At 64.1% G+C, this 22,032-nt stretch overlaps 2 protein-coding genes across 3 annotated transcripts in view; both read left to right on the top strand.

The window, feature by feature from the left end:
* Positions 1 to 11,525, top strand: part of SCARF2 (scavenger receptor class F member 2) — a 28,353-nt gene extending 16,828 nt beyond the window's left edge. Inside the window, exons 7-11 of the mRNA XM_074291789.1 lie at positions 1,727 to 1,830; positions 1,982 to 2,099; positions 2,410 to 2,525; positions 7,890 to 8,042; positions 9,611 to 11,525. Coding sequence (XP_074147890.1) covers positions 1,727 to 1,830; positions 1,982 to 2,099; positions 2,410 to 2,525; positions 7,890 to 8,042; positions 9,611 to 10,662 — 1,543 coding nt within the window. The 3' untranslated portion in view covers positions 10,663 to 11,525. The remainder of the gene's footprint in view (positions 1 to 1,726; positions 1,831 to 1,981; positions 2,100 to 2,409; positions 2,526 to 7,889; positions 8,043 to 9,610) is intronic.
* Positions 11,526 to 13,618: 2,093 nt separating this feature from the next.
* Positions 13,619 to 20,891, top strand: DGCR6L (DiGeorge syndrome critical region gene 6 like). Of its 2 annotated transcripts, none has more exons than XM_074291804.1 (5): positions 13,619 to 14,328; positions 16,334 to 16,494; positions 17,857 to 17,957; positions 19,266 to 19,406; positions 19,924 to 20,891. In XM_074291804.1, the coding sequence occupies exons 1-5, from the start codon at positions 14,219 to 14,221 to the stop codon at positions 20,005 to 20,007; spliced, it is 597 nt and encodes a 198-aa protein (XP_074147905.1). In that variant the 5' UTR covers positions 13,619 to 14,218; the 3' UTR covers positions 20,008 to 20,891. The 2 variants fall into 2 exon arrangements, 1 of the variants encoding a protein (XP_074147905.1); XR_012486653.1 differs by lacking the exon at positions 13,619 to 14,328 and adding an exon at positions 14,335 to 15,820.
* Positions 20,892 to 22,032: the final 1,141 nt, after the last annotated feature.

The raw sequence follows: 22,032 nt of genomic DNA, 5'->3' as shown, positions 1-22,032 counted from the left end.
CCATCTGTACAATGGGGACAACATTACTTGCAGCAGCCACTCCATAGGGTTGTTTTCAGGCCCAGATGAAGTAATAGGTATAGAGCTTTTCGAAACGCTCCACGTGTTCTAGTAACTGTTGCCATCTACTCCTACTGGCACTGCTACCTTCCTCCTCCTCCTCCTCCTCCGGCCCCGCACCACGACTGGTTTCCAGCGGGGCTCAGTCTGGCCGTGGAGCAGGACACTGGCACACGCCCGCCAGCTGCCCGCTCCCTGCCTGGGACCCTGAGGAGGGGGAAACAGCCCCCGCCCCGGAGGAGGCTCCGGCCCCCGTGGGGAGGAGCCCAGGCTGGGGCCCCAGCTGCCGCTCTAGGGCCCGTGCTCCCCATCTCACCTGCAGCTCTCTCCTCAGCTGTGACCTCAGCTCTCGCCTGTGACCTTGCTCCTGCCTGTGACTTCACTCTGTTCTGTGGCCTCCCTCTCGCCTATGGCTCTTCGACTTCTGGCAAGTCCCTCCCCCTCCGTGGGCCTCAGTTTCCTCAGCTGTGCAGTGTGAGTGTGTGAGTATGAGTGTGTAGTTGTATGTGTCTGGTTGTGTGTGTGTGTGTGATTGTGTGAATCTGTAAGTGTGAGTGTGATTGTGTGAGTCTGTGTGTATGAGTGTGTGAACAATTGTGTGTGTGATTGCATGTGTGATTGTGTGTGTATGTAACTGTGTGTGATTGTGTGTGAATGATTGTATGTGTATGAGTGAGTGTGTAGTTGTATGTGTCTGGTTGTGTGTGTGTGAGTGATTGTGTGAATCTAAGTGTGTGTGTGTGTGTGAGTCTGTAAGTGTGTGTGTGTGTGAGCGATTGTGTGTGATTGATTGTATGTGTGATTGTGTGTGTGATTGCATGAGTCTGTGTGTGCGTGATTGTGTGAGTCTGTGTGTGCGTGATTGTGTCTGTGTGTGCGTGATTGTGTGAGTCTGTAAGTGTGTGATTGTGTGAGTCTGTGTGTGCGTGATTGTGTGAGTCTGTGTGTGTGTGATTGTGTGAGTCTGTGTGTGCGTGATTGTGTGAGTCTGTAAGTGTGATTGTGTGTGTGTGTAACTGTGTGTGACTGTGTGTGTGTGTGAGAGAGAGCGTGTGAGCGTGCAGGGGCTGGGGTTGGACATGGCGCCTCTTTAACTCCTTCAAGCTCTCTGATTTCAGCCGCTCTGTCTGTCCTCTGTGACCCTTCTCTTCCAGAGAATTTGCCCTAGATGACCCCCCCTTTATCCAGGGCCCCTCCCCTCCCCCACAGGGCCCCCACTTTCCCCTCCTTTCTGCTCCGTGTCTAGCCTGGTATTTCTGCCAGGGCTAAGTAGTCTATTTCTCAATCCGGGGTCTAGCCGACCTCATGAGTCCTAAACCTCCGGCTCGGGGTGGGCTGACATAATCGAGTCTGAGACCGAGTGGAGGCCGGGAGGTGACGGGCGGAGGCCGTGCCCTTTCCCCTATCATTCCCCCCTTCTCAGGGCCCAGTGGCTGAGCTCCGGGGCCCGGCGGCAGGCCCGCTACAATGGGCAGGGGGCAGGGGTGCAGACACCGTGGGGAAGGGCAGCGCCCCGCTGTCCCTGAGTTGCTTCTGCTGCCCCCGCTTGCCCCGTGCCATCCCCAGCAGGCCCTTTGGGTCCCCAGCCGCTCTCCTCTGGGCAGCTGCCCCCTTCCGCCCTCCAGTTCCTGTCGCAGACCTTGCGCCCTCTCTCCTCTCCCCACAGCTGTAACCTGACGTGCCTCCCAGGCCACCACGGAGTGGACTGTGCCCAGACGTGCAGCTGCCATGAGGACACGTGTGACCCTGTGACGGGGGCCTGCCACATGGGTGAGCCCGGCCTGGGCCCCGGGGCCGCGGCAGAGCTTGGGTGGGGCTGGGGTCTTGGTGGGCCGGCCCGTGCGCCCCAGGTTAGGCCAGGGGCCTCTCCCCTAGAGACCCCCGGGGGCTGAGTCGGGGCATGACCTCTCTCTTTCCACAGAGACCAACCAGCGCCAGGGAGTGATGGGGGCTGGGGCCCTCCTCATCCTCCTGTTGGGCCTGCTCCTCTCACTGCTGGGCTGCTGCTGTGTCTGCCGGAGCAAGGACCCCAGCCGCCAGTAAGTCCTGCTGGGGTCCGCCTCCTTTGGTCCTTCCTCCCGGCTGCCCGGGGTAGGGCGGGTAGTGCCCAAGAGTGGGGTGGGCAGCGCCCAGCTTTGGCTTTCTAGCAGCTGGCCTTGCCTCCTGATCCCCACTAGCTGTGTGGCTGTGGCCGAGCCCACCTCGTCTGAGCCTCAGTTTCTCTATCTGTAAGAATGGCAGGACCAGCCTGGACGGTCCGTAATGCTGGGAAATCCAGCTTAGGGCAGGTGCCCACTCCACCCTGGCCAGTCCAGCTCAGCATCAGGCTGTCTTTCTCCCCCCTCACAGGGACTGCCAGCCTAGGAGGAAAAAGAGTTCCCAGCGTCTCTGTGGCCGCTTCAGCCGCATCAGCATGAAGCTGCCCCGGATCCCCCTGCGGAGACAGAAGCTGCCCAAGGTTGTGGGTAAGGCTGGCTCTAAGTGCCGGGCACTGTGCCAGGGCAGGGGGACGGAGGCCCCTGGCCCCAGGAGGCCGCCTCCTCCCCAAACCCTATGGCCATAACTTTACCAGGTGCCCTTGGCACGTGACGCTGGGCCCGGGGGCTGAGGGAGTAGAGGTGGCTGCCCAGGAGCATGGAGGAGCCACCAGAACGAGGCTTTGGGGAGCTGTGGATGTTTACAAAAGAGCAGCAGCCGGGCTTCTGACCAAGTCCGGGAAAGCAGCCGGGAGCAAAGTTGTTGTTCAGCCTTCCTTGTCCAAGAGGGCCGGGCGCTGGCTGCGTCTAGACTTGTGCGAATGGGGCCGAGCTGAGCGGGGGGTCAGGCTCCCTGTCCCTCCCTGAGTCGTGGAAGTCCGTGCTGGAAGACGCGTCACCTTTCTGACTGTTAGAGACTTGGAGTGAATCCTTCCCCTGATGTTAGCAAGTCTCCGAGCTTGCCGCTCCCTTGGCCAAATTCTTTTTTTTTTTTTCCCCCTGAGGCTGGGGTTAAGGGACTTTCCCAGGGTCACACAGCCAGGAAGTGTTAAGTGTCTGAGACCAGATTTGAACTCAGGTCCTCCTGAATTCAAGGCTGGTGCTCTATCCACTGAGCCACCTAGCTGCCCATCTTACCACTCTCTTAAATGGGGATAATGATATCTGTCAGGAGAGACATTGTGTAGTGTTCTCTGCAAAATGTAATGTTCTCGGTTTCAGTTTCCTTGGGGTCTCTGGGAGCAGCCTTGTTTCACTTCAGTAATCACCACAAGTGCAGCCAGGGGTTAACGTCCAAATCCTTTCTTGTCTCTAAGTCTCGGCTCCTTTCCTGGCCCCGTTAGCTTTCCTGGGGGCCTCTCTCTCTCCTCTGTCCCAGAGCTTGAGCTCCCGCCTCCTTCTCTGCCTCTGAGTCCCCCCGACTCCACAGGTTTGTGCTCCAGCCTCAGCCACCGCCAAGGAGGACGATGGGATGAATCTGTCCCCGCCCCGAGAGCTTCTGGTGCTCTCGTCTCTTCTGGGCCTGAGAGCTCGTCCTTCTGTGCCCCACACTGAGCACACCCCTGTCATGACACCCCTGGGAACCATTCTTTGTTGTAGGATTAAATCAATGTTGACCTGGGTTTAACCACTTCTCCTCAGTCCCACTCAGGGCCTTGTTTCTGGTTCTGGCCCAACATCGCCTTGTAGGGTCAGACCAATCCCCCTGAGCCAGGCCGAAGGAGGGAACCATTGTCTCTGTCAATCCCACTGACTCAGCCCCTTGTAGGAATCCTCTGTTTCACTTCAGAGTTCTGGCCGTAACCGCATTGTCCCTTAGCTCGTCTGGCTCGTTCTGCGCAAGGCCCAGTCACTGTGTAAATCGGTCTCTTTGATCTGCTCCCGGGGCCTGCCTGAGTCCGTTGAAATCCTCGGGTTTCTGTGAGTCATCATTTCTTCTGGCCCAAGAGCCCCCCATCCCATTCACGTTCCCGAGGTTTTCTTAAGCCATTTCCCAATCCACGGGATGGCCTTTGTTTTCGGTCTTTTTCTGGCCAATGCCAGAACTGCTGCCACGGATGATCTCGGTCTATATAAGCCCATTGTTTCTATCTTTGACTTCCGGGGGCTGGGGGAGGGCTTGTGTACCCAGGAGCAGAGTTGCCAGGTCAGAGGGCACGGATCATTGAGTCACTTTCTTGCATAATTTCAGACCGAAACCCAGAGGACTTGGAGCGCTTCCCAGTATCAACAACAGTGCGCCACTATGCTTGTCTTTTCCCAAGCTCCATTTTTATTTTTTTGGTTAGGTCTGAAGGATGATTTTATTCCTTAAAAGATTAAAAAAAAGCCATCTGGGGTTCGATCCTCTCTTCTTCAGAAGAACTGGTTATTGATGTAGAGCGGTCAACTTTTTGGATGGCAAGAGGGGGTGCAGCTGATCTTGGCAGGCCAGGGCGGGAAGGGGGGGAGGCGATCTCCTGGGAGTCAGTGTTGTAGGGGGAGGGGAAAGAAATCAGTTTGACACAAGCCAGGGGAGAGGAGGCAAAGAGGGTACAGTGACTATGAGCTATGTACCTTGGCAAAAACAAGCAAACCCTTCATCCAATGGGCTTCATCTTAGATGTAGCCCGAGAGGGAGGGGGTGGGCCCGCCATGCTCTGCCTCAGAGCCTGGACTGGAGGCCGGAGTTAGATGGTGGGCGCCATGTCTGAAGGCCCAGAGGCCGGAGTTAGGTGGTGGGCGCCATGTCTGAAGGCCCGGAGGCCGGAGTTAGGTGGTGGGCGCCATGTCTGAAGGCCTGCCGGAGTTAGGTGGTGGGCGCCATGTCTGAAGGCCCGGAGGCCGGAGTTAGGTGGTGGGCGCCATGTCTGAAGGCCCGGAGGCCGGAGTTAGGTGGTGGGCGCCATGTCTGAAGGCCCGGAGGCCGGAGTTAGGTGGTGGGCGCCATGTCTGAAGGCCCGGAGGCCGGAGTTAGGTGGTGGGCGCCATGTCTGAAGGCCCGGAGGCCGGAGTTAGGTGGTGGGCGCCATGTCTGAAGGCCCGGAGGCCGGAGTTAGGTGGTGGGCGCCATGTCTGAAGGCCCGGAGGCCGGAGTTAGGTGGTGGGCGCCATGTCTGAAGGCCCGGAGGCCGGAGTTAGGTGGTGGGCGCCATGTCTGAAGGCCCGGAGGCCGGAGTTAGGTGGTGGGCGCCATGTCTGAAGGCCCGGAGGCCGGAGTTAGGTGGTGGGCGCCATGTCTGAAGGCCTGCCGGAGTTAGGTGGTGGGCGCCATGTCTGAAGGCCCGGAGGCCGGAGTTAGGTGGTGGGCGCCATGTCTGAAGGCCCGGAGGCCGGAGTTAGGTGGTGGGCGCCATGTCTGAAGGCCTGCCGGAGTTAGGTGGTGGGCGCCATGTCTGAAGGCCCGGAGGCCGGAGTTAGGTGGTGGGCGCCATGTCTGAAGGCCCGGAGGCCGGAGTTAGGTGGTGGGCGCCATTCTGAAGGCCCGGAGGCCGGAGTTAGGTGGTGGGCGCCATGTCTGAAGGCCCGGAGGCCGGAGTTAGGTGGTGGGCGCCATGTCTGAAGGCCCGGAGGCCGGAGTTAGGTGGTGGGCGCCATGTCTGAAGGCCCGGAGGCCGGAGTTAGGTGGTGGGCGCCATGTCTGAAGGCCCGGAGGCCGGAGTTAGGTGGTGGGCGCCATGTCTGAAGGCCCGGAGGCCGGAGTTAGGTGGTGGGCGCCATGTCTGAAGGCCCGGAGGCCGGAGTTAGGTGGTGGGCGCCATGTCTGAAGGCCTGCCGGAGTTAGGTGGTGGGCGCCATGTCTGAAGGCCCGGAGGCCGGAGTTAGGTGGTGGGCGCCATGTCTGAAGGCCCGGAGGCCGGAGTTAGGTGGTGGGCGCCATGTCTGAAGGCCTGCCGGAGTTAGGTGGTGGGCGCCATGTCTGAAGGCCCGGAGGCCGGAGTTAGGTGGTGGGCGCCATGTCTGAAGGCCCGGAGGCCGGAGTTAGGTGGTGGGCGCCATGTCTGAAGGCCCGGAGGCCGGAGTTAGGTGGTGGGCGCCATTCTGAAGGCCCGGAGGCTGGAGTTAGGTGGTGGGCGCCATGTCTGAAGGCCCAGAGGCCGGAGTTAGGTGGTGGGCGCCATGTCTGAAGGCCCGGAGGCCGGAGTTAGGTGGTGGGCGCCATGTCTGAAGGCCTGCCGGAGTTAGGTGGTGGGCGCCATGTCTGAAGGCCCGGAGGCCGGAGTTAGGTGGTGGGCGCCATGTCTGAAGGCCCGGAGGCCGGAGTTAGGTGGTGGGCGCCATGTCTGAAGGCCCGGAGACCGGAGTTAGGTGGTGGGCGCCATGTCTGAAGGCCCGGAGGCCGGAGTTAGGTGGTGGGCGCCATGTCTGAAGGCCCGGAGGCCGGAGTTAGGTGGTGGGCGCCATGTCTGAAGGCCTGCCGGAGTTAGGTGGTGGGCGCCATGTCTGAAGGCCCGGAGGCCGGAGTTAGGTGGTGGGCGCCATGTCTGAAGGCCCAGAGGCCGGAGTTAGGTGGTGGGCGCCATGTCTGAAGGCCTGCCGGAGTTAGGTGGTGGGCGCCATGTCTGAAGGCCTGCCGGAGTTAGGTGGTGGGCGCCATGTCTGAAGGCCCGGAGGCCGGAGTTAGGTGGTGGGCGCCATGTCTGAAGGCCCGGAGGCCGGAGTTAGGTGGTGGGCGCCATGTCTGAAGGCCCGGAGGCCGGAGTTAGGTGGTGGGCGCCATGTCTGAAGGCCTGCCGGAGTTAGGTGGTGGGCGCCATGTCTGAAGGCCCGGAGGCCGGAGTTAGGTGGTGGGCGCCATGTCTGAAGGCCTGCCGGAGTTAGGTGGTGGGCGCCATGTCTGAAGGCCCAGAGGCCGGAGTTAGGTGGTGGGCGCCATGTCTGAAGGCCCGGAGGCCAGAGTTAGGTGGTGGGCGCCATGTCTGAAGGCCTGCCGGAGTTAGGTGGTGGGCGCCACGTCTGAAGGCCCGGAGGCCGGAGTTAGGTGGTGGGCGCCATGTCTGAAGGCCCGGAGACCGGAGTTAGGTGGTGGGCGCCATGTCTGAAGGCCCGGAGGCCGGAGTTAGGTGGTGGGCGCCATGTCTGAAGGCCTGCCGGAGTTAGGTGGTGGGCGCCATGTCTGAAGGCCTGCCGGAGTTAGGTGGTGGGCGCCATGTCTGAAGGCCCGGAGGCCGGAGTTAGGTGGTGGGCGCCATGTCTGAAGGCCCAGAGGCCGGAGTTAGGTGGTGGGCGCCATGTCTGAAGGCCCGGAGGCCGGAGTTAGGTGGTGGGCGCCATGTCTGAAGGCCCGGAGGCCGGAGTTAGGTGGTGGGCGCCATGTCTGAAGGCCTGCCGGAGTTAGGTGGTGGGCGCCATGTCTGAAGGCCCGGAGGCCGGAGTTAGGTTGTGGGCCGAGGAGCTTTCCCCTTCCGGCCTCTGTGGCTCCGAGGGCAGACCCCCGGCGTTTCCCTGTATCCTCTGAATTAAGCAGGGGGCCTGGCGTATTCAGGGCTTGCTGACTAGCGGAGGCGTCTCTGCCGGTCCAAGACAGACCTTTGGGCCAAATGAGAGATACGTGAAGACTTTTCTTCTTCTGGAGCTTCTTGGGGCCCACCTGGGGCAGTGGGCGCTATGGCTCCCTATTACTTCAAGGATCAAACCTTGTGTGCCTCCCAGCCTTCCTCCCTTTGCCATCTTCTGGGCTCCCCTCTCCTCCACAGCCCTGCGCCCCACGGGCCTCCTTTCCTGTTTCCCTCCCCTCCTTACTGTTCCTGGCTTCAGACCACCCCTCCATGCCAGAGCTCTTTCAAGGAGCAGTGGGCGCCCCAGGCCTGAAGTAGTAGCGTGGCTCTTGGCCCCGGGCCAGCTGGGCTGCAGCTACCCCCTCTTCCCCCCCAGTGGCTCATCATGACCCAGAGAACACCCTGAACTGCAGCTTCCTGGAGCCGCCCTCTGTCCTGGATCCCCCCTCGCCGTCCTGGTCTTCTCGGGCTTCCTTCTCCTCCTTTGACACCACGGATGAAGGCCCCGTGTACTGTGTGCCCCACGAAGGTGAGTGAGCCTGGAGAGCCCTCCCCCCCATGCGTCCTTCCCCAGGACATAGAGCCCATGGTCTGGCTGCGCGGCCCACTAGTTCCTGCCCTTCTCTGCCTCAGTTTCCCCAGCTGAAATCACAGCACCCCAAGCAGTTGTGAGATCCAGTGAGATCCTCCATGGGAGGCGTCTCTCTTCCAATATGAGAACTGTATTTTGGGGCAGTGTGGCTATGGCCGCGCTTGCCCCGGGCAGGAATCCCTTCCTCAGCACCCCAGAATGTGGGAGACCCGAACTTGTGGCTCAAGCATTTCCCCCCTTCCCAGCCTGCTCCTCCGAAGGGGACAGTGGCGGGGCTGGGGACGGCGAGAGAAGGGCCGGGACGGAGCCGAGCAGCGGCTGCCAAGGGGCTCCCCTTCTGCACGGGTGGTGGGGAGCCGGTTCTGCTTACGCTTCTCACTGGGGGGAGAACTGGCCCAGAATGAGAGCGGCTGACGGTTTAGAATTCACTTTAGTCCAAAGAAGTGCGCCCCTTGGGAAAGCTGTGGGGGAGGCCACACTGCGTCCTCCCTTGCCCTTCTTCCACTCAGCATCCTGCCGTCCCCCCGCCCCCCAGTCCTGCTCCAAGCCCCCCCCCCCGCCCCCAGTCCTGCTCCAAGCCCCCCCCCGCCCCCCAGTCCTGCTCCAAGCCCCCCCCCGCCCCCCAGTCCTGCTCCAAGCCCCCCCCCCGCCCCCCAGTCCTGCTCCAAGGACTCACTTCTCCCACTGTTAGCCCTCGTTAGGCTCTCCTCCCCCTTCCCCTCTAGTGAATGGGAATCCTTGCACTCAGGACCATCAGTTCAGGTTGAAATCTTGCGTCCTGCTTCTGCAGCTCTCTTGGGGTCCCCTCCCCTGCTTCCCAGCCTCGGGGCTCAGAGCCAGGGCTCCTTTTCTGGGACGCAGCAGCTTCCTTTCAGCTGCAGCCATCGCCCAGCCCCCAGAAAGTCTGTCTCCTAGAGTTTGTTCCTGGGGGAAGACAGGAAGCTGCTGCTTCAGAAATCAGCTCAGGGCCAGAAAAGGACGCAATAACCTGAGCCACGAAGAGTCGCAGGCTTGAGGAAGAGGGAGAGGGCGGACCAAGGGGGTGCCCTCGGCAGGGCAGGCGGGCCCCAGAGCCTCGGAGCTGGAGGCGGCCCAGGAAGCGGCCCCTCTGTAGGCCTGTTTCTCCATCTCTAAAATGATCTCTTAAGTTTCCGCCTAGCTCTGACTCTCCCTGTCTAGGCCCCTCCCATTTCTGACCCCACCTGTCTCCAGGCCCCTCCCAGCTCTGACACTCCCTGTCTCCAGGCCCCTCCCAGCTCTGACACTCCCTGTCTCCAGGCCCTTCCCATCCCTGACACTCCCTGTCTCCAGGCCCCTCCCAGCTCTGACATCTCCCCCTTTCAGACCTCCTCCGAGCTGCCACACCTGTCTTTAGGGCCCTCCCATTTCCGACACCTCGGTTTCCAGGCTCCTCCCAGCTGCTGCGCCCTGTCTCTAAGCCCTGACACCCCGCCCCCCATTAGGCTCCTCCCGTCACTCTTAAGATTCTGCTCCTTCCTCCACAGAGTCGGCGCCGGAGAATCCCGAGGGGGAGCCCTCTGGCCCCCCTGCCGAGGTGCCCGGGGTCCCCGGGCCCAGGGAGGGGGAAGACGCCGGCGTGGGCCCCTCCGGGGCCGCCGACAGCCGGGAGACGGTGCTGCTGGCGTCCTCGGACAGCGAGAGGTCGGCCTCCAGCCCGGAGCTCCCGGCCGCCGCCCTGTACGCCCGCGTGGCCCGGCTGGCCAAGCAGCCCTCCGCGGAGGCCGAGGGCCTGTCCCCCTCCCCCGAGAGGAGGAAGCCCCCGCCCCCGGACCCCTCCACCAAGCCCAAGGTGTCCTGGATCCACGGGAGGTACGGCTCCCAGCAGTCCAATTCCTTGCCGGCCTCCAGCAGAGCCCCGGACGCCGGCCACGGCCTGAGCAAAAGGAAACGGACCCCCAGCGAGACGTCCTCCGGCCTCCGCGGGCGGGGCGAGGAGCCGGGCAGCCCCCGGGGCCCCGACAAGGGCCCCAAGCCGCCCAGCGTCCCCGAGGGCCGGCCCGGGGGGGAGTCGCCGCTGGCGCAGGGGCTCCCTCGGGCCCGGGAGAGGGGCCCCGGGGGCTCGGAGCCCGCCGACGCCGGCCTGCAGAAGCCGCGGGCCGAGGGGCTGCCCTCCCGGCTGTCTCCCGAGGCGGCCGCGCTGCTGGCCACGCAGCTCAAGGAAAAGACTGGGAGCCTCGGCCGGGGGGAGGCGGGCACCCAGCAGAACGGCCTGGGGGCCCCCCAGCCCCACCGGGAGAAGCCTGCCCCGCCCCAGAAGGCCAAGCGGTCCAGCTTGCCTGGCTCGCGCAAGGCTGGAGCCTCCACTTCTCCGGCCTATCACAGGCCCCAGGCGGCCGGCCTGGAGGCCAAGGCTGCCTCCGGGGACTGCCTCGGGTCTGGGGCTGGGAAGCTGGACACTGGCAGGCCGGGGAGCCAGGAGCCATCTGGCCTGGCCGAGGTGCCCAGGAAAAAGACCCCCATCCAGAAACCCCCCCGGAAAAAGAGCCGGGAGGCTGCCGGTGGGGAGCAGGGCAAAGCTGTCCCCTCCCCGCCCTAGGCACCGTGGGGGCGCGGGGCCGGGAGGCCAGAGTCCTTCCTGCACCCTTCCACCGCCCTCTTCCCGCCCTCAGGCCTGTTTTGGGCTTTTAGGAACAGCGTTCCCTCAATCTTCTCCGGAAGTTTGCCTGTTACTCTCATGTAGTCTGTAATTGGTACCTGGGTTTGGGCCCAGTTTGCAGTCAGGTGAATCCTGATCGGATCGGCTTTCGGTGGCCAAAGCCCGGAGACCCCGGGCCAGGAGTCCTGACCGGTCCGGCTTCTCATTGGCCAAAGCCAGGAGTCCTGGCCAGTCCGGCTTCTCATTGGCCAAAGCCAGGAGTCCTGGCCAGTCCGGCTTCTCATTGGCCAAAGCCAGGAGTCCTGGCCAACCCGGCTTCTCATTGGCCAAAGCCAGGAGAGCCCCCAGAGCAGGAGAACTTCTTTTTAGGCGTGCGATGTGTGCTCCCGTCAGCCTAGCTGACTGTCCCCAGGGGAGGAGAGCTGGCTCCCCGAGTTCCTGAAAGCGCTTCCTGGCCTCCGCCTACCCCGGCCCAGGCCGCCCCTCTCACCTGCGCAGCGCGAGCCGTGTACCGTGTTCATTCCCCCTCCCCCTGCTGTCTGCCCCCTGCTCAGTGCCAGCCCCGCCCCCAGCCCTGCCTTCCTCTGCAGTCAAGCTGGTATTGACTGCTCCACAGCGGGCGCGGGAGCAGAGGCCCGTGGCCACCTCCAGAGGAGAGGTGTATTTATGAGCTAGCTCGGGGGGGGGGGGGCGGGCACCCCGGCGGAGATACCCCGCAGGATGGGTCTCCGGCCCGTGCGTGTCTGCGTGTGGGGAGAGTTCTTGCCTAAAGCTTTCTTAATAAAATCGTGTATCTTTCTTGAGCTCGGCCGATGTCCTGGCTGCCTGCCTGCCTCCCCTGCCCAGGCCGTCCAGGGCACCACTCTGGGGAGCATGCCGCGGGAGGGTCCCTTGAAGGAACGAGTGGGAAAGACCCCTTTTGCTGGGCACAGGGCAGGCCCAAAGCTCCCCAGTGAAGGCCGGCGCAAGGGAAGGGGGAGTGGGCTTCCTGGAGGCTTCGGTGGCCCTGGGGTCTGGGTTCAAAAGCCGCCCGGGCCATTGCCTTTGGGGGTCTCTCTGCGGCTTCTGGGGGGGGGCAGCGGGGCTGGGCGGTGCTCGGAGCCTTGCTCTGTGCCATCCCTGCCGGGGCCTCCGGCGGCAGCTGCAGCCCAGCCCAGCTTGGCCCCGGCTCAGGCCCTTACAGCGAAAACATTTGGTCCCCGCCGAGAGCCAGCACAGACCTCCACTGTCCCTGCTCAATGATGCCTTGTCTGTAGGCAGGAAGCCCCCTGCCCGTGTCGGGCCCCAACCCAGAGGAAGGAGGGGCGCCCCTCCCCCACCCCTTCCTTCCCAGCCCTACCTCTGCCCGGCGCCCTCCCGATTTGGTTCCTCCCCCTTCACCACCAGGCCTAGTCCAGGTTGAGAGGCCAGTGTTTGGGGCTCTCGTGCTTCGGGACAGGGCTTGGCTGCCTGCGGAGGCATTTCAGCTCTGCTTGCCTCAGTTTCCTCATCTGTAAGCTGGCCTCCCGGCTTCCCAGCCCTTCTAGACTTCAGGCTCAGAGCCTGTGCGAGGCCTCTGGTTCCTGAAAACGAAGCCCTCAAATTCCTAAAATGCGCGCGGGGGGTGGGGGGTTGTCCAGGGGTCCCCGGGGGTCTCTCCCAGCTGAGATCTGGGATGCGGTGGAGGGTGGGAGGTCCTGGACACCGGCCTTCCCCGGGGTGCCAGGGCTTAAAATCAGAGGTCACAGTCATAAAACCACAGTCCAGCCCAACTCTTTTATTTAACAGATGGGTAAACTGAGGTGCAGTCAAGGGTCTCCCCCAGGGATGGCCCGGTGGCACCTGGGGGAACCCGGACTTGCGCCTTGGACTTGTAAGGGGCTTTCCTTTGCTCCCTCATCATCCTCCCATCTCCACAGGGCCAGGGGAGGGGAGGAGCCATTCTCATTGTACAGAGGACATTACTGAGGAAGGGGGGGGGAGCCTTGCTCCCAGTAGTCACTATAGAAGCTCCCACCCGCTGTCCCCAGCCCCCATGGCGACTTTTCTGGGTCCCTCCTCCAGGGAGTCTAGCAGTGGGGGGCCCTGCAGGGAAGGGGGGGAGGAATGCAGAGCGAGGGTGGGGGCAGCCTCTCAGAGTGCCTCCCCCACTGCTCCTGCACTCTGGGGGGGGGGGCGGTAGGCTGCTCATCCCAGAACTTCCCCGAGTCCTGAGGTCAGCGCCTGGAGGAACTGAAGGGGGGCCTGCAGGGGGACACCTGGGGGGGCACAGCCCGCTCTCAGAGGATCCCCAGCTGGGCAGTCCTCAAACACTCGGCGCTCTCGGCGCGGCCGCTGGCGTCTCCTTTCCCTGCTGAGCGCCAGCTCATCGCCTCCTCCCGGGAGCCAGACTGGGTGTTTACCCAGAAGCCACAGGGGCTGGCCCTGAGAATTCCCCCCCCCCCAGTCCTGGCTTTCCCATTTAGCTGCCAAGCGGAGGCCCTCCCTGCCCCCCAGCTCCCCGCGCCGTCCTCGGGGTGAGGGCCAGAGGAGGCTGCGACGGAGGCAGGAAATGGGCCGGAGCGGGGCCTGCGGTGGGAGCCTCCGGTTGCCATGGGGACCGGGACCACAGAATCCACATCTGGTAGTTATTGAGGGGAGAAAAATTACGACTCGTGGAAAAAAGCAAATATTTTCTGCAGCAGAAAAGGGTCTGGAGACAGCCTCGCTCCCTCCCCCCACCCCCGGCCCCGGGAGGGGCTGGAGACGCCCCCAAGCACACTGACAGAGGCCCATCTAGGCGCGCACGCGCACCACGCACAGGCCCCCCCCCCCCGACAATCCCCTTGTGTACCCCCCCAATCCCTCCCCATCCTTCCCGCGAGATCCACTGAGGGCCAGGTCGCTCAAGTCCGCCGCGCGCAGCGTCCCGAGCGCGCGCGCGAGCTCTTGGATAACGGGGGCCCCGTGGGATCCTCCCCCCTCCTTCCCTCCCTAGAGTTCAGTGAAATGCCCGAGGTCACTCAGGCAGTCTGAGGTTGGATTTGAACTCGGCTCTTCCCGACGCCAAGGCCGGCGCTCTGCAGCGCCACCTAGCGACCCTCCTCTTTAGCTCCCTTCAAAGCGCAGCGAGGGCGCCGCCCGACTCTCGCATTTAACAGTGCGCTCCAGCCGGCACACAGCAGGCCTCAGCACCGCCGTAGTGCAGGAAGTTCCCCGGCTTCTAGGAGGTGGAAGGCAGGTAGGGGGCGGGGCCTAGCTGCCGAGGGCAGGGTTTGTGCAGGCGAGAAGGAGGGGTACAGCCGCGGCTGCGCAAAAGGGCTCCAAGCTCGCGGAGTACGGGCGGGGAAAGGCGGCAGCTTCTCAGCGACCTCACCTGCGCAGAAGGCTACGGAGGCGGCGGGGGTGGGAGGAGGCCCGCTCGTCTGTGCTACGCAGGCGCAGAAGACTTAAGTCGGTCCTGGAGGCGGGGTAGCCTCGCTGTGGCGCAGCGCCTGCGTAGTAGCGCGCGCGACTCCTCCGGGCCTCGGCGGTCGCTATGGAGCGCTACGCGGGAGGCTACGAGGAGGCGGCGGACGGCGCCCGGCAGCAAGAGCGGCACTACCAGCTGCTGTCGGCGCTGCAGGGACTCGTCAAGGAGCTGCCCAGGTGAACGCGGGGAACGGGCCGCGGGAGCGAGAGGCCTGGCCCCCGGCTCGGAGCCGGGGCCTCCGCGGCGCCACCTCCACAGCCCCGGACCGAACCCCCCCGCCCCCCGACCTGGGCGCCGGTCGGTGTCGGCTTGAGGCCCTTTAAGGGGCTGGTGACGTCACCAACCGTGCCCGGGGGGCGGGCTGGGGGGCGGGGACCCCAGGCCTGAGGCCGCCGGCTGATGGGCTGACCGGAAAACCCAGGGGCGGCGTGTAGTGGCGGGTCAGGAGGGTCCCCGAGGGCCGGCCACGTCGATCCCGGGGCGGGGGCGCCCTTAGTCGCCCCATAGAGATGAGGAAGCGGAGGCGGAGACAGGCGCCTCCGGCCCCGGAGCCGCCCCCGGCCCCGGAGCCGCCGCCGCCGCCTCCTCCGGCCGCGGAGCCGCCGCCGACCCCGCCGCCGCCTCCAGCTGAGAGCACCGCCCTCGTTCTCCGCCCCCCCTCCGGCCCCAAATCCCCTCCCGCCCCTTCCCCGCCCCCCTCCCCCTCCCCCTCCTACCCCTCTTTCCACTCCCTGTTCTGCGAGGCTACCCAGGGTTGCACCACCTTCACGCAGGGCTACACGGACACACGCAGGGTCACCCACAGGCACAAGGGCAAGCCGCAGAAGCGGGGGAAGAAGGTCAAGCAGCAGACCCGCACGCAGTGCGACACCACCGTGCAGAGGGTCACGCAGTGCACCCAGTGCACCGTCCTCGGGGAGCACAACAGCAAGTACACGCACAGGGTCACTCAGCACACCCAGAAGGTCACGCAGCGCACGCACCGGGTCGTCCGGCACGCCAACAGCTACACGAAGATGAGCACCCGCTCCGGGCAGCACCTGGACCGCCACCCCCACCGGGCCGCGCATCACAGCACGCAGCCCCAGCCCCGCCCGCAGCCCCAGCCCCAGTCCCGCCCGCGCAAAGCCGCCCCGCACACCCACCCGCACACGCACCCGCACACGCATCCGCACACGAACGCGCACCCGCACGCGCACCCGCACACGCATCCGCACACGAACGCGCACCCGCACACGCACGCGCACCCGCACACGGACGCACACGCGCACCCGCACCCGCACACGGACGCACACGCGCACGCACACACGAACCCACAAGCGCACGCACCCAAGGCAACGCAACACTAGCCACGCCCCCAGGCTCTCCCGCTGCGCGGCTGGGACCGCTAGACTCACGCCTGCGCTACACAACGTAGATACGGCTACACAGGACTACACAACGTACACACACGTAGGGTTACACAACCTCGCACTTACACGAGGGTAGACAGCGTACACACACAAGGTATAGGACATGCACCGCGCACGCGCGAGCACACACACACACACACACACACACACACACACACACACACACACACACACACACACACACACACAGCTGGGTTTTCATCCACAGCTAGGAGGGAGCGAGCTCCCTGTCCCTGGAGGGCTCCAGGCCCCGGCGGTGAGTGCCTGCGGGCGGGGCCGGGGGTCTGGGAGGGGCCGGCGGGAGGAAGCCCTTCCCTGCTCCCTTAGCGCCCCCTCGTGTGGGGGAGGGGGAGGCCGGGGAGCTGGGGAGGCGGCCTCGGGCAGCGCCGTGGGCAGTTCTGCAGTTTGAGCCCAGACCGCCGCTCCCCAGGCTCTGCCCAAGGCTCCCCGAGGTTTCAGGCAGCGCCGTCGGGGGGGGGGGGATGGGGGGGCCTTTGCCCGGCTGGGCTCCCCGGCCCCTCCGGCCTTTGGCTCCTCCAGGCTCCGCTAACCCGGCAGGGCCCCGGGCAGGGGCAGTGATGGGGGGAAGGCAGGGGCGCGGCGCGCCCGGGAACGCCTGCTCTCCTACCGGAAGGCTCCCATGGGGGAGGGAGGCTTTCTGCTGGGCTAGGAAAGAGGTTTTCCGTTTTGGCCCCAAGGGTCCTGGGGAGCAGAGAGCCCCTAAGGCCCCCGGGACCGGCGGTCACCGCCCCTCGTCTTCTCCCCGCAGCTCTTTCCAGCAGCGCCTGTCCCACACCACCCTCAGCGACCTGGCCCTGGTGCTGATCGACGGCACCGTCTTTGAGATCGTGCAGGGGCTGCTAGAGATTCAGCATCTCACGGAGAAAAGCCTCTACAACCAGCGGCTCAAGCTGCAGAGCGAGCACCGGGGTGAGTGGCGGCGGCGGGGCGGCGGGCTCGCTCCCAGGTCCTCGCGGGCCCTCCCGCGCACGGTCGGTGAACGTCACTGCCCTCCTGCTTGTCCCCGGGCCTCCCCGGGGCACTTTTAGCTGGATGGGCACAGAGCGTGGGCATGTCTGCACAGCCTTGTGCCCCCCCCATCACAACCGCAGTCTCGCCGGCCACAGCCCGCCCTGGTGTGGGCTTTAGGGACAGTGCCGGGCCAGACTGCGCGCTTGGATCCAGCAGCGTCGCTGAAACCCAAAGAGATCTCAAAGGGGGGAAGGGGCCCACGTGGGCCCAAGGGTTTGTGGCAAGAAGTGGCAGGGAGCGGAACTGAGAACGGAGGCGCGAGTCCTGGAGAGTGACTGCTAGGGAGGATTATCGTTCTGTACGGGATGGCCTGATGCCGCGGGGAGCGAGCAGATGGGGAGCGCATTGAACTCGGCGGCAGGAAGGTTATAGGGTGATCCGTTCTGCTGGCCGGGGCTCTCTGTCACCACGAGATGATCCAGGCCAGTCCCGATGACCTTGTGGTGAAGAGAGCCGGCTGCAGCAGAGAGGACTGTGGGAACTGAGGGCGGAGCACCACGTGACACTCTCACCCTTTTTGTGGTGGTTTGCTTGCATTTTTTCCTTTCCCATTTTTTCCCCTTTTTGATCCGATTCTTCTTTTGCGGCATGAAGTTGTATAAATGTCTAGAACTGCACGTGTTTACCCTATATCGGATGACTTGCCGTCTGGGGGGGGAGGGGGAGGGGAAAATTTGGACCCAAGGTTTTGCGAGAGTGAATGGGGAAAGTACTTTTGCATGGGTTTAGAAGAATAAACAGCGATTTAAAAGAAAGGCCAGGCAGGTGCATGGAGGTAGCCTCACGTCCGACCCCGGCACGCGTGTGGCAGGCATCTTACTGATGAGGAAACCAGTCCGGGGAATTGTGGAGGCCCATGCCTGGGTGAGGGGGCAGGGCACTTCTACAGCCCCCGCAGCTGTGGGTCATAGCACCTGAAGGAGTGTCGGGCGATTGCTGACGCAGGTGTTGCTCATGCACTGGGAATGAGGTCAGTTGGAGGCAGAGGGCAGAGGTGAGAGGTCAGACAGTGCAACTGCCTCTCAGTCTCCTTGTATCATCATCCTCTCCCTCACGAAGAGATCCATTCTCCTGGTCTGAGTCAGACCTCCCCAGCCACTGGCAGGTGGCTCCCGCATCCCAACAGGGATATGTCGGAGCCTGATCTGGACTCATCTCCCAGCCTGGGTCGACCCCTGGCCTTGTGACCCCTGGCGAGGCTGTCCAGCAGGCCCGTCCTGGCCCCTGCCCCTGAGCCCTCTGCTTCTCTTCCTCCCGCAGTGCTCAAGCAGACCCTGCTGAACAAGCACAAGGAGGCCCAGCAGGCCTGCCGGCCCCACAACCTGCCCATCCTGCGGGCGGCCCAGCAGCGCGAGCAGGAGGTGAGTGGGGGGCTGCCCTGCTGGGGCCGTGGTGAGGGGCTCTGTTGCCCCCTGCTGCCGGGGCCCAGGCAGACCCGGGCACCAATGGGGAGTCGGAGGCCCAGGGGTCTCTGGCTAGGGGCTCTGAAGCTGCCTTGGCTCCCCGTGGTGGGAAGAGGGCAGGGCTGCTCAGGAGAGCTGCCGCCCCCTCTCTGTACAACGAGGGGGCTCACCTGGGGCGGCTCGGTGGGTCCTGCCCACCTTGGGCCTTTACTTGGCTTTTCATCAAAGTTTGGGTCGTGGACGCCAGTGCTCCTGAGCCCCTTCCTGGGGGCAGCCCAAGGGCAGGCCTGGCCCAGCCTTGGCTGAGAGGACTCCCATGGCACTCCTCGGCCTTGGCCTTGCCTGGAGGCTGCTGGGAGAGAGCTCCCTGACCCCGACCCTGGGCTGGTCCTAGCTGGGGCACAGGCCCGGTTTTTGAGCTTCCTGAGAGATCGCTCTTTTCTTCCTAGAGCTCGTGTGTGGTCAGAGGGTCAAGGCTGTGGCCGCCAAGGGCGTGTGGGGAGCTGGGCCTGCTCGCACGGGTGTGGTTCTGATGGGAGGGGCCCTAGGGGGAGGGGGCTGCTGGGCAGCACAGGCTGGGCTTGGGAGATGAGCCAACCATGTGGTCGTTCTTTCTCTGATGTCTGAGCTCGGTGGCTAGTTGGGAAGTTCCCTGGCAGTGTGGGTGCAGGAGTGCCCCCTAGGGCTTTCGGTATCCCCCAGCCAAGCTGAGGCTGTGCCACAGCCCCCGGCCTCATGGGGGGGTGGGAGAGGCATCCCCCGAGACATCAAAGCTGGACCATGCTCTGCTTGGGGGCCAAGCTCACGTCACCACTTCGGACCTGGGAGAGGGAGGTTTGGGGTGAAACCTGGGAGGGAACATGGGGTATAAGGGCCCCCCTAAGAATGGGGCTTTGGCCCTCATCTTTTACCTCTTGCCTGAGGTCAACCCTGGTCACGACCCTTTGAGAGTGGCGAGAGTCTAAGAGTTACGGGGGAGGGGGAGACAGGAGACTGGGTAGAGCTTGTGGTCTGGCCGCCCATCTGACCCCCCCTTGACCTCCCCTGCTCTCCGGGGAGCTCATAGGCGGCCCGCCCTGTGCCCTGGAAGCCTGGTCAGTCTGGGACCCGTAGCCTGCCCTTAGCTGAGGTCTGTTTACACTTGGGGCTCCAGGGTCACTGGCATGTCTCCGCTCTCTGGGCCTGTGTCCATATCTGCAACCCCCCCCCCCTTGTGGGGTTGTTGCCACCTGCTGCGGCCCCCTCCCACGTCTTCCTCTCCCACAGGCCGTGGAGCATCGCATCCGAGAGGAGCAGCGGATGATGGATGAGAAAATTGTCCTGGAACTGGACCAGAAGGTGGTGGATCAGCAGAGCACCCTGGAAAAGGCGGGTGTCACAGGCTTCTACGTCACCACGAACCCCCAGGTCAGCCCCTCTCTGCGGGCGCGGGCTCCCCTTCAGCCTCTGCCCTTCCTGGCAGTGTGGCCTTGGACGGGGCTGAGAGGAGGGGGCCCTCAAGGGGAAGGGTTTGGGTGGTGGCGAGCGGCACTTCTGCAGCTTTAGAGGACGTCTGTTCCTCTATAAAGCTTTAGCCTTTGGCGGTGGCTGTGGAGGAGACAGGCTGGGCTGTGGCCTCTGTGCCCGGGAGCCGTCGCCCCTTTCTGCCTGCCTCGGTTTCCTCCATTGTAAGGTGGCGATGCCACGGCAGGGTGCTGTGAGTCCGTGGGTGGCGCACTCGGTGCAGTGCCCTTTGCTCTCTGCTCCCTTTCCGTATTTGGCGTCTCTCAGACCCGAGGGGACAGGCTCCCTGGCCCCGCCCAGGCCCGAAACACGCCAGAGGCCCCAGGAGCCAAGAGCTGCCACCTGCTCCGTCAAACCTTTGCTGGCATTTCCCGCCTGCGCAGGAAGAGCCTTAACGGGTCGCTCGTTTCCCTTTGCACAGGAGCTGACTCTGCAGATGAACTTGCTGGAGCTGATCCGGAAGTTGCAACAGCGGGGATACCAGCCTGGGAAGCCATTCCCCTGAGGGTGGCCCAGCCCCGCCCCCACTCGAGAGAGCTCGGATGGAGGCCTTGTCTTTCCAGGAGATGTTGGGTGGGCGACTTCCTGTGGCAAGACCACCTGCAAGGGGGGGTGTCTCCAATTAAAATCTAAACTTGAAGGGAGACACCCCCCGGTGACGTCTTTCTGTGGCCGTCATCTTGGAAGGAGCCTCTAGCCCTGGCAGCGAGGGGCCCGCTTGCGGCCTCGGATGCCCCGGGCACTCTCATACCATGGGCTGATGCCGCTTTGGTTGCTGTCCAGGCTGTCCACCGGAGAACCAGCATTAGTGACGGTGACCCGGGTGCGGGGCTCTCTGCCCTGGGTCAGAGCACTGGGGCATCCCTTTGCCCCCCACAGGACCGTGAAGTGAGAGCTGACTTGGGTGGGCTGCACAGAGTGGGGCTCGTGCCTCAAACACCTTGTGAGGTCGCCCACGGGGCGGGATTGCTCTTTTTCTTGAGGGGGAAACTGAGGCTTGGGTGAAATGGCTCTTCCCAGAGTCACAAGGTCATAGCCTGGCAAGGAAGGGTGGCCCAGGACAGAGACACAGGTGCTTCCCCTCCCCCATCACCCTTCTCCCATGTGATCTGCCTGGGCAGCCACTTCTGCTTGCACGAGGCCATCAGCCTGGCCATGGGGACTCCCCACTTTATATCCCCCGTGCCTCTGACCTCGGGAACATCAGCCATTGGCCCCTTTTCTCCAGGAGGAGACCAGGCCTGGGCCTCGGGCCTCCTGGAGCAGGCGTTCTGTCCGTCACCCTTGTGTCATTTCCAAACATTTATGAATGTAGCCACCAGCAAGACTTGGCGCCATCGTTGCGGGTGGCTCCGCTTCTCATTAAATGGTGACGCCTTTTGGTTCTTACGTCCTCGTCATTTCTGGATCTCGGTCCTCGTCCTCCCGAGGGTGGAAAAGCAGTGGTTGGCCCCTGGCAGCATGTGCCATTCTGCCCCCCCCCCTCCCTCTGCAGTAGTAGGGCGGGGCCTCTAGCCTGGGGGCGGGGCTTTCAGGCCCAGGGGTGTAACCTCTAGGCCCGGGGCCGGCTTCCAGATCCCGGGGAGGGGCCTCCTGGGGCCTTGCAGCGCTCCAGCCCTCAGAGCCGGTCCTCAGGGTAGCTAGCGGGCCATCTGCCCGCTGTGTCCCGCTGCTTCTCCATTAAAATCACGGCTCTGGGCGGGGGAAGAGCATGGACGGCCTCGTGGGCAGAGGCTGGAGGCTTGGAGGCCAGGAGAGCTGAATTCAAGGCTTGCCTCATAAGGCTTTTTAGGGCTGTGATCCACATCACCTCTACCTCAGTTTCCTCATCTGTGAAGTGGGACTCACCCCTAACCATCATCCAACCCATCTTGCCCCTCCCCCCCACCTCGTAGCCACCTGACCAGCACGTCTGCTCTTCCAGGCCCCTGGCCCTCGGGGGCTTTCTCCTTGGGGGTCCTGGGAGCCCCGCCGGCCAGGAGTGGGGCCCTGCACGCCTCTCCACTCTGCAGGGGCCGCACGGACCTGGGTGCCTGGGAGGGGGAGTGGGCGTGTGTGTGATACTCCCGGCAGGGGCTCAGCCCAAGGTTTGGGGCTGGGGGGGGGGTTTAGGGGCAAGCCCCGGTTCCAGCTCCCATGGCAGGGCTCTCTCCCCCAGGAGGTGTCGCTGTGGGACAGTGTGAGGAGCCTCAGGCTGTCCCCGGGGGTGGCCCCGGCCCCCCCCCTTGGGAACACCATGCGCTCAGCCCCTCAGAAGGACCCCCGAGGCGAGGGGGGGAGGGCGCCCTCCGAGCTTCTGTGTCTCCCCCTTCCCCCCCTGCCCCTCCAGGAGCATCCTTCCTGTGGCCCTGGCCTCCCGGCTCCTGGAAGGGCGGCAGGGCCCCCCTTCCCATTCCCAAACAACTTCCCCGTCTCCCCTTTGTTTCCTGGCCCATCCCCCCTCCCCCTCCCAGCTGCTTCTCGGGCTCCTGCGGCTTTCCCTCTCAAGAATGACCGGCTCCCCCTTCCCCCCCCCCCAATGCCCCCAGTG

The sequence above is a fragment of the Sminthopsis crassicaudata genome, chromosome 1, assembly GCF_048593235.1.
Source record: "Sminthopsis crassicaudata isolate SCR6 chromosome 1, ASM4859323v1, whole genome shotgun sequence".
NCBI lineage: Eukaryota > Metazoa > Chordata > Mammalia > Dasyuromorphia > Dasyuridae > Sminthopsis > Sminthopsis crassicaudata.
This window is presented reverse-complemented; position numbering and strand designations above follow the sequence as displayed.

Bases quoted from the DNA above. Each gene is read 5' to 3' on its own strand.
- DGCR6L (XM_074291804.1), top strand. From the start codon at position 14,219: ATGGAGCGCTACGCGGGAGGCTACGAGGAGGCGGCGGACGGCGCCCGG. The intron at 16,495-17,856 runs GTGAGTGGCGGC...TTCCTCCCGCAG, and splicing joins GCTGCAGAGCGAGCACCGGG to TGCTCAAGCAGACCCTGCTG. The intron at 17,958-19,265 runs GTGAGTGGGGGG...CCTCTCCCACAG, and splicing joins CCCAGCAGCGCGAGCAGGAG to GCCGTGGAGCATCGCATCCG.